Raw genomic sequence first — 14,977 nt, forward strand, 5'->3', positions numbered from 1 at the left:
CTCTCAGTTGTGGGTTCAAGACAGAATGTTCTGGACAATCTTGGACATCACATATTTTGGCCAGCAAACAGGGGTAGCCCCTTCAAGAGTCATTGATCTAAAAGTCATAGTTACACCGGCAGTAATAATAATTGATTGATCTTTTTTGTTGTTGTTCCAAACAATATTGGCCCAATTTCTCCACAACACCATGGACAATGGCACAGATGTTCCTACTCTTAGGTTTGGGAATGTTACATTGTAATAAAAAAAATGTAATTTAGTTGGGTGAGGAGAAGAACGAAGAGAGAGTTAACTAATTCAGCAAGAAGGTCAGAACCCATTCTAACTGAGCGATCAGCCCTCTGCAAGATTTGATTTGATTTGATTCAAGTTATTGTCATGGGTACCAAGGTACAGTCAAAAGTATTGTTCTGTGTACAGTCCAGACAGATCATTCCATACATGAAAAAACATAGGACATACGATAAATACACACTGTAAATACATAGGCACAGACATCGGGTGAAGTATAAGGAGTGTAGCACCACTCAATAGAGAAGATGTCTAGTTCATTCCATAAGAGAGTCATTTCGGAGTCTGGTAACAGAGGGAAAGAATCTGTTTTTGAATCTGTTAATGCGTGTTCTCTGACCTTTGTATCAATGGATGGGAGGTGATTTCGGGTGTTGGACTGGGCTGTGTTCACAACTCTGTATTTTTTATTGATGTCAGGAACAAAAGAGTTGCAGTTCGCTTTCTATTTATGCAATAAATCTTTGCACATCCTTCCCCTGTCTATGGAATCTTTCCCAGACTATCATCAGCTGGAATTCTATCCAGTAAATCCATTGGGATGGGTTAGCTTCACATATTTCCCTTTTGCTAACAGCTGAAGAAACCAGATTCTGATTCTGCCACGTGTGTCAGCTGTGAAGTGGTTATCAGGTGACATTGCGGGTGTTGATTTCGGTGTTGGTGAATGTTGCCAAGCCGCAGTAACCAATCATCATCATCATGACAATGAATGGTGGCCCACCATTTCTTTCTGTTCTTTACTTAGACCTTGAAAGATCAGTGGCTTTCATTTTACACAGCCAAGTGCTGAAGGCATGAAATTCGATGCTTACGAGGGTGGCGGAAGTGGAGACGATCGATGATCTCAAAAGGAAGTCAGATATCCACTTGAGGGAACTAATCAGATGATTTCAGGGATGATAAGGGGGAATGGGACAGACTGGATTGCACTACAGGGAGTTGGCATGGACTCAACAGGCTGAATCGCCTCCCTCTAAGCCATCACCTGACAGTAAATGCAAAGTGCTTCACGTTGGGACAAAAATCCAGAAGACTAATACTTACATGAAAGAAAAATAATGTACATCGGAAATGAAAGAAATCCAGGGTCCTGAATAGTAAAAGCTATTGCTAAAATTCTCGGCGGTGGTGAGCAAAACAAGTCCAATGCTGAATTATATGAAATGGTCTATATTGAGATAAAATAATGCAGCAATAGTTTCAATTTCCATGTCAATGATTGTTGCTCTTATTAGCCTTAGTTTTATTACCTCTGATTATGTCACCTTTGCTCACGAGTCGCCAGGTATCTTTCGGATACTGCCACGTGGTTCAAGCTCGAGTTATGATTAATAAATCAGCATACCGCTTGGTAAGATTGAAATCAACGGTCATTTATTATGTACAGCAATAAATACTTACACAATAATCCTACTTTCTATATCACTACCTCCCACTACTGGCCAATACTTAACTTTTGGGGATGGCCCACCAGGTCAGGGAAACAAATGGTTTATCAAATTGGGTCTGGCCTGCGGGATTCGAAAGGCTGATACGGGCCGATGGCTAGGAGTCTCTATCGGGTAGCGATCGCTGGAGTCAAACTTACAGTTTCTGGTCGATGTTCTTGCGAAGCTTGCGAGCAGGAGAAGAAAGGAGAGAGAGAGAGATCTGAACTTGGCCCCTCAATATATAGGGCCCAGGGGCTTCCCGCCTCTCGGGGCGGCCCTTGACCCTGAGTCCCAAGTGATTGGACTTGTTCCCAATCACTGGGTTCGATATGCTCCAATAATGGGGCGATTCCTCGATTGGGGGGTGGTCGTTCACCTGTCTTTGTTTCGGCCACTGCAGGCGCCGAGAGGTCTGGCCCGGCATTCAATTGCTAATATGTTACAATTGTTCCCGGGGATAGCCGATTAAACTGCAGATGTCTTTGTTGATGTGCGGCTAATAGTTGCAGGTATCGATCTGGGCCGACTTCCCCAGAGCCGAATACGCTATTCTGTCTGCAGCTGTCCGTTTGTGTCCTGTTGGCTGCTTTTCCCATCAGCCTTTTCGGTTAGCCATTTTATATCGGGTTTTGGCCAAATTAATCGGGAATCAGCCATTTTAGGTGGCTCCATGATGCAACTGCGTTTGGAATACCATGTAGTCACCTCAGTGCAAATGGGATATTGCAACTGTTAAAATAATACTGAAAAGAAATTAAAATGATTCAGTGCAGGGAAGGAATTTATTAAATGTGCATGTTTGTGCTGAGAGGTGATGCCCTTGCTTTGTTTAAGATTCTAAAGGGATCAGATTGTGTGGACTAGATAGTGTGGACCAGTGTTTTGCAAACTTTTATTTCCTGAAACCCACTTTTATCAACCAGCCGACCTTCGCGACCCACGCTGGGCGACCTTCGCGACCCACGGCAGCCGACCTTTGTGACCCACGCCGGCCGACCTTCGTGACACATCATTTTTGCTTACCTTTAATACGACAGGTGAACCTGCTGAGTCCTCATGATCTCACTTGCTTTGTCATTCAATGTTTCATTTCTGCTCAGGACTTCAGCGACAATTTAAGTTCTTGCTGCATTGTTTGGTCTGTACCTTGGTCTGGCTACTTTTCCAATATTTCCCAGCTAATCTGCTGGTTGCATTATTTGCCACAAGACTCTGTGGGGATCACTGTAGATTCTGACATTGGTTTCACACGTGGCAATTTTCTAGCGACTATTCCACCACACAATTCAAACTGAGACTAAGCCTCACCCACACTCCATATGGTATATTAGGAAGTTGTTTTTCCCTGCATACAGTCCAGGTCTATCTAACTGCCATTTATTTTGGTTATCATCTCTCAGAATGTGGCGACTCGGGGCTTTTCACAGTAACTTCATTGCAGTGTTAATGTAAGCCTACTTGTGACAATAAAGATTATTTAAAAAAATAATAACCTCCCAGAATGTTTGCATTGCATTTACCTAATTTTCAACAGTTAAATCTTTAATTCTTAAAACTACCAGTTTTATTCCAAACTAAAAGGTACATTCTAAAGCACAAAAACCATGAGTTAATTTGCAACAACTCAAAAACACAAATGTGTGCTTAATACATAATTGTTAACAGGAGATAGGTGCAACAAACTGTGGTATAAAGATAACAATATTGAATTTATTTTTTCTCACCACCATGAGGGCTATTGTGGAGATTATGTATCGAGAGTCACAACGCAGGCTAAGGGTGCACAGGTAGGAAGGGAATGGGTGACCACTAGGCAGAGCAAGAGGATGAGGCAAGCTGTGCAGGGATATCCAGTTGCCATTTCTTGCGAAACAGATATACTGCTTTGGATACAGTTGAGGGAAATGGCCCCTCAGGGGAAAACAGCAACAGCCAAATTTGTTGCAGTGTGGTTGGGTTTTCTGCAGGGGAGGAATAAGGATTGTGGGAATGCAATAATTATAGGGGATTCATTTGTAAGGGGAATAGATGGGCATTTCTGTGACTACAAATGAGACTCCAGGATGTTATGTTGTCTCCCTGGATGTCTCAGAGCAGCTACAGGACATTCTGGAGGGAGAGGGTGAATAGCCAGTGGTCGTGGTACACAGTCGTACCAATGACATAGGTATAACAACGGGCTGAGGTCCCAAAAGTAGAATAAAGGGAGTTAGGTAGTAAGTTAAAAAGTAAAACCTCAAAGGTAGTGACCTCAGGATTACTATCAGTGCCACGTGCCAGTCAAAGTAAAAATAGCAGGATATGTTGGATGAATACGTGGCAGAAGAGGTGGTGTGAGAGGAGGGAGTGTTTAAACTAAAATGGCAGAGAGATGGGAACTTATGCAAGGAATCAGAGCAGGGGGAATCACGGTCAAGAATAAAAGATTGGAAGAGAATATGAAAAGTGATTGGCAGAGATTCAAAGGGCCAGAATCAAAGCGGGATAAGTAATGTTAAAAAGACAAGCTTTAAAGCTTTATGCCTCAATGTGCGGAGCATTCACAATAAAGTGGATGAATTAATTGCACAAATAAATGTAAACAGGTCTGACATATTCGGAATTATGGAGACATGGCTGCAGGGTGACCAGGGATGGGAACTGAATATCCAGGGGTATTCAGTATTGAAGAAGGACAGACAAAAAGGAAAAGGCGGTGAAGTTGCATTGCCTGTTAAAGAAGAAATCAATGCTATAGCGAGGAAGGATTTCAGCTGTGACAATGTGCAATCTGTATGGGTAGATCTGAGACACAGAAAGGGGCAAAAATCAGTCATGGGGGTTGTATATAGACCCCCAAACTGTAATGGTGATGTTGGGAATGGCATTAAACAGGAAATTAGAGATACATGCAATAAAGGAACATCTGTAATTACGGATAACTTTAATCTGCAAAAAGATTGGGCAAATCAAATTAGGAACAATACTGCAGTGGAGGAATTCCTGGAATGTATACCGGGTGGCCTTTTGGAGCAATATGCTGAGGAACCAACCAGAGCAGAGTTTTTCAAACCGCGGGTCGTGACTCACAGGTGGATCGCGGGGGGGTGTCAGGATGATGGCGGCACGATCAGTCGCAGCATTCCATATCGCAGGAGAAGCACCCAATGGCCACGACTGGCTTTTAAATTGAGAACACCGGCCACAACAGGCCTTTAAATGTGAATGGTGCAGTCCTCCGGCCAGAAGCGATGGCAGAGAGCAGGTTAAGCGAGCGGTGTGTACACTGACATCATGCACCTTGTACATCCGTGCTTTTGGTATAAAATCACGGAGGAGAGATTCCTCCATTTTCCAGCTGCGAGCAAGCAAGGCAACACGACTGTGAAGAACTGAAATTAGATTGTTTTAAACAAAGAAAAGCTGAAATTTGGAACAAAGCAGTGTAAAGATGATTTCTTGAGGTATGGCTTTGTTACTTGTGTCAGTGAAAATCAGGATGCAAAATCCACGTGTGTTATATGCGGGGAAGTATTGGTAAATGAAAGTTTAAAACCCTCAAAACTTCAAAGGCATTTGAAGACTACGCACGGTGAGTTCGAGAGCAAACACCTTGATTGTTTTCAAAGGATGCAGGGAGAATTTAAGTCATCAGCTGAAGTCCTTATCAGAATTGTAACATTGAATGATAAAGCAAGTGAGATTGGGAGGACCAAGCAGACTCACATGTCACAATAAAGGTGTGTCGCGAAGGTCGGCCGATGTGGGTTGTGAAGGTTGGTTGGCGGGGTTGGGATGTTCGGCCGGCGTGGTTCCCAAAGGTTGGGCGATTGGTAAAACTAGGTCCCGGGAAAAAAGTTTGAAAAACACTGAACTGGAGAACAGGCCATCCTAGACTGTGTATTGTGTAATGAGAAAGGAATAATTGGCAATCTAACTGTGCTGGGCCCTTGGGGATGAACAACCATAATATGATAGAATTCTTTATCAAGGTGGAGAATTATGTAGTTGATTCTGAGGCTAGGGTCCTGAATCTTAACAAAGGAAACTACAATGGCATGAGACGCAAGTTGGCGATGATGGATTTGGAATGTTTATTGAAGGGATTATGCAGGATAGGCAATGGCAAACATTCAAAGAATACATGGGTGAACTGCAGCAACTATTTCTTCCTGCCTGGTACAAAAGTAAAACAGGAAAGGTGGCCAGAGCATGGCTTTCAAGGGAAATTAGAGATAGTATTAAAGAATCTAGTGGCATGAATCTCTCCCTCAATATCAGGAAAACTAAGGAGATGGTCATTGACTTCTGGAAGTGAAGTGTCGTCCACGACCCTGTCTGCATCAATGGTGCCGAGGTGGAGATGGTTGACCACTCAAATTCCGAGGTGTGTATACATCACCAACAATCTGTCCTGGTTCACCCACATCGATGCTACAACCAAGAAGGCACCACAGTGTCTATACTTCCTCAGGAAACAAAGGAAATTTGGCATGTCCACACTGACTCTGACCAACCTTTACAGGTGCACCATAAAAAGCATCCTATCTGGCTGTACCACAGCTTGGTATGGCGGCAACTGCTCAGCCCAAGACCGTAAGAAACTACAGAGAGTCTTGAACACATCCCAGTCCATCACGTGAATCCGCCTCCCATCCATTGTCTACACTTCCCGTTGCCTTTGCAAAACAGGAAGCATAAACAAAGACCCCTCCCACCCTGATGATTCTCTCTTCCAACCTCTTCCATGGGGCAGAAGATACAAAAGTCTGAGAACACACACCAGTAGATTTTTTAAAAATCTGCTCCACTGTTACCAGACTCCTGAATGATCCTCTTACGGACTGAACTGATCTTCTCTAATGTGCAGTAATACACTCCTTATGCTTCACCCGGTGTCTGTGTGTTTGTATTGTGTATTTATTGTATGTCCTATGTTTTTCACTTATGGAATGATCTGCCTGGACTGGATGCAGAACAATACTTTTTACTGTACCTCAGTACACGTGACAATAAATCTAAATCTAAAGTATTAGATGCAAGGAAGGAGCATGTAAATGGGTCAGAAAAAACAATAGACCTGAGGATTGGGAGCAGTTAGAACTCAACAAAGGAGGACCAAGGGATTGATTAAGAAGTGGTAAATAGAATATGAGAGTAAGCTTGCGGGGCACAAGAAACTGACTGTAAAATTTCTATTGGCAAGTGAAGAGAAAAAGATTGGTGAAGACAAATATAGGTCCCTTACAGTCAGAAACAGGGGAATTTATAATGGTGAGCAAATAAATAGCTGACCAACTAAATACATAAAAAGGGCACAAATAATGTATCTCAAATGTTGTTGAACACAAGATGTTGTCGAACGTAGTCCCAGAGAATCGCCTGACGAGCCTTCATTTGCGGCATGAAGCCTGTGGGGCCTCATTAAGTGGATAAATTAACATTGTATTGTGTTGCCAGCCTTGCCAGGCTAAGCGCGAGAAGCTTGCAACAGTTCCCGCTCGCTACCACACTTAGAAATGTTTCTGGAGAATCGCTCCCTGTGATTCTATGTATGACAAATCTACTGGAATTCTTTGAGGATGTAACTAATAGAGTTGATGAGGGGAAGCCAGTGGGTGTGGTTGAAGTGGACTTTCAGAAGACTTTTGACAAGGTCGCACATAAGAAATTACCATGTATCGGATTGGGGGTAATGTGCTGAGTTGGAGAGAAAAATGGTTGACAGACAGGAAACAAAGAGTGGGAATTAACAGGTCTTTTTCCAAATGGTAGGCAGTGACTAGTGGGATACCGCAGGAATCGGTGCTGGGACCCCAGCTATTCACAATATATCTCAATGATTTAGATGAGGAACCTAAATGTAATATCTCAAAATTTTCAGATGACACAAAGATGGGTGGGAGGGTGAGCTGTGAGGAGGATTCAGAGTTACTTCAGTGTGATTTGGACAAGCTGAGTGCATGGGCAAATGATTGGCAGATGCACTATAATGTGGATAAATGTGAGCTTGTCCACTTTGGTAGCACAAACAGGAAGGCAGATTATTATCGGAATGGTCATAAATTAAGAGGGGGGCTGTGCAGTGAGCACTGGGTGTTCCCGTACACCAGTGTACAAGTGCAGCAGCCGGTGAAAAGGCAAATGCTACGTTGGCCTTCAGAGCGATATTGTGTGCAGTTTTGGCCTCCTTAACTGTGGAAGGATGGTCTTGCTATACAGGGAGTGCAGCAAAGGTTTGCTCGCCCGATTCCTAGGATGGTGGGACTGGCATAAGAGAGACTGAGTTGATTAGGATTATGTTTTCTGGAGTTCAGAAGAATGAGGGGGGAGTCTGATAAAAAACCTATGAAATTCTAACAGGAATAGACAGGGTAGCTGCAGGAAGGATGTCCCTGATGGTGGGGGAGTCCAGAACCAGGGGTCACAGTCTGAGGATACGGGATAGATTATTTTGGACTGAGATGAGGAGAAATGTCTTCACCCAGAGAGTGGTCGGCTTGTGAAATTCACTACCACAGAAAACAGTTGAGGCCAATACATTGAGAAGGAATTATACGTAGCTCTTCAGGTGAAAGGGATCAAAGAATATAAGGGGAAAGTGGGAACAGGTTATTGAGTTGGATGATCAGCATGATCATAATGAATGACAGAGCAGGCTTGAAGGGCCGAATGACCTACTCCTGCTCCTATTTTCTACGATTTTATGTATCTTAACTGGGCTACTTTTTCAAATTTCTTGCTTGTGTTAGGGTGGAAAAAGACTACAGTGAAAGAATAACACATTCTTGAAGCAGATATGCTTCACTTGCTTTATCATTCAACCGAAAACATTTTTGTGATGAGTAGGTAATCTGTTCAATGAATCTTTATAAAGATGGACAAATGAATAATGCTGTTTTAATTTTTGCTTAGTTATAGTAAAGGCAGGAAGGAATGTTTTTACCAATAAGAACATCATGTACAAATGAGCGACCAGGCCTTATCTTTACCTCGTGACCTTCTCTAGGTATTGGATGGCCTTTTAAGTTTGCAAAATACTGCGTTATTTTCATGAAACTCTGAAGAAGAACAATTCTATGCACCTGGACAACAAACAGGCTGTTACAATGAACACCAACAGCCAGATATGGGGTGGAATTTTCCGTCTCGCGCCGCCGGCAGCAGAGTTGCGAATAAGGCGGATAATCCAGCATCATGTGAAAACAGGCACCGATCCGATTCCGATGCCCTGGCCCCCCAACTGGCGTCAGTATCGAGGATTGCGCCCCGCACCAACGGGAGGATGCAAATGCGTCATTAAGACCCATTTGCATTCAATTAATTTGCTGGGCCCCATATTCTCTGGATACGCGTGATTCTCGGGTCCTCTGGGCCGGGAATGACGTGGGCGAGAATCACTGCTGGTCCTGACAATCATGGCCCTGACACGATGGACCTCACGGTGGGCAAGGTGGTAACTCTTTAAGGGAGTTGCCCCAATCTATCTGAGAGACACCCTCCCCCTCTCCCACAATGCAAGACCTGCCCACCCCGCCTCCACCAGTTCCCCTCCCCACACTGTTCCTCCACTAGAAACCCCTAAATAAGGAGCTTGGCCCCCAGAGACTCCCTAAATAAAGAGACCCCCCAGAGACTCTCCAGAAAAGTAACCCCAGTAAATAAGATTACCAGAAAAGAGACTCCTGTCAGGAAGCCCCCCCCCCCCAGAAGAGAGACGAGAGACCCCTTTCAGGAAGTCCTCCAGAAAAAAGACCCCTGTCGGGAAGCTCCAGCCAGGAGAGACCCCTGCCGGAAGCTAGAGAGACGTCCAAACAGAGGCAGTGGAAAAAATTACTGCTTTAACACTCACCTGGACAATACACTGGCTGGCCCAGGCACAGGAAGGGCACTTGTCAATTCTTGGAAAGAGAACAACAGTCAGCTGTGTTTAAACACCGTCAGAGCTTTGATCTGCAAGCCATTCATTCATTTCTCTTTTATATTGATTTTACTAGGCTGTGATTGACAGCTTCCACACATCCCAGCTGTCAGCATTGTTCCATTCATCTTCCTTCATGGTTGAGTAACTGAAGTTCCCTAACCGCAATGTTTATAAACATCAAGCTTTGATTGACAGCTCCTGGACCACTTCAACCATAGTTAAGTGCTGTTGATTTCTAGTTGACCACTTTAAAATCACTCAACCATGAAGGAAGATGATTGGAAAGCACTTTTCTGTGGGGTCTGTGGGTGGGGGTCTCCTTATTTAGGGGACCTCTGGGGGTCTCCTTATTTGGGAAGTTTCTGGGGGTATTCCTTTATTCAGGGGATCTCTGGAGGGTCTCTTTATTTCCAGAGTCTCTGGAGGTCTCTTTATTTAGGGGTGGGTTCCTTTATTTCAGGAGTCTTGTGGGGGTTTCTTTACTTAGGAGGTCTCTGGGGGGTCTCCTTATTTAGACAGTTTCTGGGGGTTTCCTTTATTTAGGGGTTTTCTGGAGGGTCTCTTTGTTTCAGGAGTCTCTGGGGGTCTCTTTATTTAGGGGTCTCCAGGAGAGTCCCTTTATTTCAGGAGTCTTGGGGGTGTTTCTTTATTTAGGGGGTCTATGTGGCAGGGGAGAGTCGGGTCACCCCCTTACTGAGAGGAGGGGGATACAGAAAAACTGGGGGTGTGGGGCTGAATTGTGCTGCAGGAAGGAAGGGGTCCAAATTGTGATGCGGTGTGAGAGGTGTGGGGAGTTCTGGCCAGCCGTGGGAGCTCATTATTGGCCGCCTGCTCAAAATAGTGGCCCAATAGCGGGATTGCCTTGGAATCCCCCTTATGCATAAATGTGCTTGGTGAAGAATTGGAATTCACTTCCCGATTTGGAGTGCAAATCAGGTGCAATTCAGCTCCGGCGGGAGCACAAGCCAAAAAGAACAATTCCATCCATGGTTTCCATCCTGACAACCTGGTCATTGACCAAGGATTACAATGTGTGGGTGTGCGTGTGAACAAAATTCGAACCAGGCTTAACGGCGATGCCTCTCAAGTCAAATCCCTGCCAGGATTCTCAGCCTGATCATACAGGAAGAATACCCAAAGGTACACTCAGGTCTGCCAGCACATAAGGAACTGCACCCCAGCAAGAATCTGGGTGGAATCAGATTCAAATGAAGAGGAAATGTTCAACAATGGACGTACCCAAAGTGTATTCATTTATATATATTGTAGTAATTACCAACAGTGATACTTGCATTCTTAACTGCAATTCCCAAAGTTAAAATGGTCACTGGGCAATTTTATTTTGCTGCTTTGGACTAAAAGTAAACTCTGTTATTTCTCTACAGCAATTTGGTAAAATCTTAGATGTTGAAATCATTTTTAATGAAAGAGGATCCAAGGTAAGTTGTCCCTTTCATTCTATCTGCATGCTGGCAAATTTGTATCTGAATAAATGAAAACAGATAGCTGTTTTTAAAAAAAGGAGGAACAACTGAACTGATCTAGTAGTGGCGAGATCAGATTTTAACTGTAATATATTTAGCTGCTGATTTAACATTTTTCAGTGCAGGTATTTTGTTTAAACTGTTAAGTCTGAGGTAGTTTCACCATTTTACTTGTCCAGTATTGAATATAGTTTCTTTTGGAAATTATTTTTAAGAACAATAATTTTGTACCGAAATGTTCCAATTTTGCTGGGGGGGTGGGGGGTGGCAGTTATTAACTTTTCCACTAAAAGATATGTCCTGATATGCTTGCATATATTGCAATGAAAAATATAATCTACTATACTTTTCAGATCATTAAACTGAGTAAAGAGAAAACTGGCTACTGCAGTTCAGTTCCCTCCAGATTTGAAACTAATGCGCCCTTTATGTGCATTTCTCTGCTGTTTAAAGTCACAATTTAGTGGGGGGAAAAAATAATCATATTTTCAAGTGTGGAGAATTTTGACCCCATTAGGTCCATTTTCCGAATGTATTCCCATATTTTCGAAAAGCAGTTTGCCTGGGTGGGGTCTGGTGTGGTGGTGACAAAGCGAGATGGGTAGAGATCATAGGCCCATGACTCAAGTGGACTACGCTTAATGTGTTGCTGCAGTGTGGGCGGAGTTTGATTTTTCACCTTTCCAATTGATGACTTCTACCACTACAATTCATTCAATCCCGACAAGAGCCTAATAAATTGTGGCATAGTATTTTTATTGATTGAGTGTTGCGGCAAATTTTTTTCCTTCAACAAACTGCCTTGTGCCCCGGAACACTGGTAACAATGCAGTTAAGATGGGAAGCTGCAAGCCTGCAGTCCTTCTGCTACTTGTTATCTTCTTGGCGAAGTCCAGTGCCGCAGCACAACAGTTAGTTCAATTTCCTTCATCCACAGACAGATCTCATAAAGCCCTAGTATCTTCAATGTGAACTTTTCCCATGGATAGGAAGGAATGAAAGGGGGCGTCTTCTGGAAACCTGATGGTTCCAAATATAATTTCATAAGTTCATAAGATATAGGAGCAGAATTAGGCCATTTGGCCCATTGAGTCTGCTCCACCATTCGATCATTGCTGATCTCACCTGGCCTTAACTCTACCGTCCTGCGCGTTCTCCATAACCTATTACCAATTATAAATCTGTCAATCTCCTCCTTTTCCTCACTGTCGCAGCATCCAACACACTCTGGATAGCGAATTCCACAGATTCACAACCGTTTGGGAAAAGTAGTTTCTCCTCAACTCCATTTTAAGTTTGCTACCTCTGATCCTAACACTGACCTCTCATTCTAGAATGCCCCACAAGAGGAAGCATCCACTCCACTTCTCCTTTGTCCATACCTTTTATCATCTTGTATACCTCAATTTGATCCCCCCCACATTCTTTTAAACTTTATAGAGTATAGGCCTAAACTGTTGAATCTCTCTTCATATGACAAACCCCTCATCTCTGGAATCAACCTAGTTTCTAATCTTTTAGGAGGAAAGGTCAGTTGGAGGAGCCTGTAACTGCATCTTCACATCCCTTGCCCACTCTCTCTCCCCCTCTCTCTCTCTGTGTGACTGGCAGGAACATTCAAGTTGAAGTGAGTGGCATGAATATACAAATTGTCAGCTAAAAACAAAGCTAAACATGAATGGTATAAACCAACCTGGAAATTCTGCCCTCGGCTGAGCGGTGATGAATCATCCAACCTTGGTGAAAATCCCCTGGGTGTCCTCCACATTCACTAAGAAGGAAACCTTGGTCTAGGGATTGGTGTGGGCCAGGTTAATTCTGCCAACTTTACTTACATCCCACCAGTGGTTTGTAGTTTGACACCTGGGCCAGGAACACACTTCCTGGCTCCGCAACACAGCCTGGGAGCAAATGCCTTGGTAATTGAGATTTTTATTCCAGGAATTCTCTGGGAGCCAGGACGGGTGATCCCGAAATAAGTGCAGAGACTGACGGTTACGGAGGCCTGCCTCAATGTCCCGGCACTCTGTTGATTTTTTTTAATACAATGAAACTGAAAACAGCCCTCGTCCCTCACATCCTCCCCATTCCCCATGCATGCCAGCTCAATCCAGTTAGTTCCACTCCCTACTTTCTCCCATATTCCTCCATTTTTATTCTCTTTAAGGTGGAATTTTCCCAAAAAGTGGCAAAGTGTCAGGTTCTGACTGAAAACCGAAGGTTTCTCCCCAGAGAAACAATCAGGCTTTCTCTCCAGATCTTCTGACACTTTGTCAAAAAAAAGCAGGAGGGCATGTTTTGCACTGTCATTCTGGCAGGTCGGAGCCTCAGATCACAGGCCAACCAGGCTCTACAGAGATCGGGACACCTTTTAAAAAGAGCACCCCGATATCCAAATGAAAATAAAGGCCCCCCTCCCATCATCATCACCAGCATTGGGGCTTCAGTGCCCCGCCCACCACCTTCGCTGGCATCAGATCTTAGTGGGAGCTCCACCCCCTGGGGGCCCTGCCCTCTGGTTCCACCCCTTGACCCCGTCCACTGGCCCTGCCAACCTGGCACTGTTGGTGGTGCCAGTGAGCAGTGGCAGGGCACTGTCCTGCCATGTCCCTGACCACTCAGGGTATGCACTGACCTCCGCGCCCATAGCATGGCCATCTTGACTGCTATGGAGCAGTAGTGATTTCCTCCAGCCTGACATGACAGCGTCAGAGGGGAACATCTGCGCCCCCGGAAGAAATGGCGTCTAAATTCATGCAAATTGATGGTAATCAGGGTCACATCCTCGCTGGATGTGAACTTGATTATGTCACTGGTTGGGGGCAGGGAAGAACTCATTCTGAGATCTTTGGCACAAATCCCGTTATGATCCTTTTGCGAGAGTTAGTGACTATAATAGGATTTGCGCCTGCAGCAAACGGGCTTGGAAAATCTCCCCCTAAGTACTTATCTAATCCTCTTTTAAATGGTACAATGAAATCTGAATGTCCCACCCTGTCAGGCACCACCATGCAAATCCTAACCGCTCGTTGCATAAAATGGTTTTTCCTCCTGTTATTTTGTTAATCATCTTAAATCCGTGCCATCTGGTTATGAACCCTTCAGCCACTGGAACCAGTTTCTCTTCATTTCCTCGATCAGAACCCTTTGTGGTTTCAAACACCCCTGTGAAATCTCTTCTTTGCTCTAAGGAGAACAACCCCAGATTCTCCAGTCAATCCACATAACTATAATCCCTCATCCCTGGAACGATTCTAGTAAATCTCTTCTGTACCCTTTCCAAAGTCTTCACACCCTTAAATGTGGTGCCCTGAATTGAACACAATACTCCTGCTGGGGCCATGGTGTTTTTGAATATCTTCCTGACTTTTGGTATTCTATTTATAAAGCCTGGAATTGCATATGCTTCAGTAAGTGTTTTGTTAATCTGTCCTACCACCTTCGAAGGTTTGGGCACAAGCACCCGTAGGACTCTTTCTTTTTGCACTACCTTTAAAATTGCACCATTGAGCATGCAATGTTACTCCTGACTCTTCCTCCTAAAACGTATCACCTCATACTTCTCTGTGTTTGCAAGGATTTATTCACAATAGTTTTACAAATTACATTCATGAATATTCCTGAGTAAGGCGTTGAGACCTGCTGTCCATTATTAAAGACTTGGCAACACACCAGTCATGGGCAGGAATGACATCATCTGGCATAGGTTTGAGAGACTGTTGTTTCACCTTCAACCAATGGGTCTAAACTAAAGAGAAGTACACATAAAGCAAACATGGTTTCACTTTAGAAATGGTTGTTGTGTTTGCAATTAGTGTTACTTAACCCTCAGAGCATACAAGCCTATTCTATTGATTAAGATA

General features: G+C 43.9%; 1 protein-coding gene across 21 annotated transcripts in view; it reads left to right on the top strand.

The window, feature by feature from the left end:
• rbfox1 (RNA binding fox-1 homolog 1) overlaps positions 1 to 14,977 on the top strand; it is a 2,508,969-nt gene that overhangs the window by 2,341,708 nt on the left and 152,284 nt on the right. For all 21 annotated transcript variants that reach the window (XM_072481254.1, XM_072481261.1, XM_072481255.1 and 18 more), the window contains one exon: positions 11,016 to 11,069. In XM_072481254.1, the coding sequence (XP_072337355.1) occupies positions 11,016 to 11,069 (54 nt within the window). The remainder of the gene's footprint in view (positions 1 to 11,015; positions 11,070 to 14,977) is intronic.

The sequence above is a fragment of the Scyliorhinus torazame genome, chromosome 17 (genome assembly GCF_047496885.1).
Source record: "Scyliorhinus torazame isolate Kashiwa2021f chromosome 17, sScyTor2.1, whole genome shotgun sequence".
Taxonomy (NCBI): domain Eukaryota; kingdom Metazoa; phylum Chordata; class Chondrichthyes; order Carcharhiniformes; family Scyliorhinidae; genus Scyliorhinus; species Scyliorhinus torazame.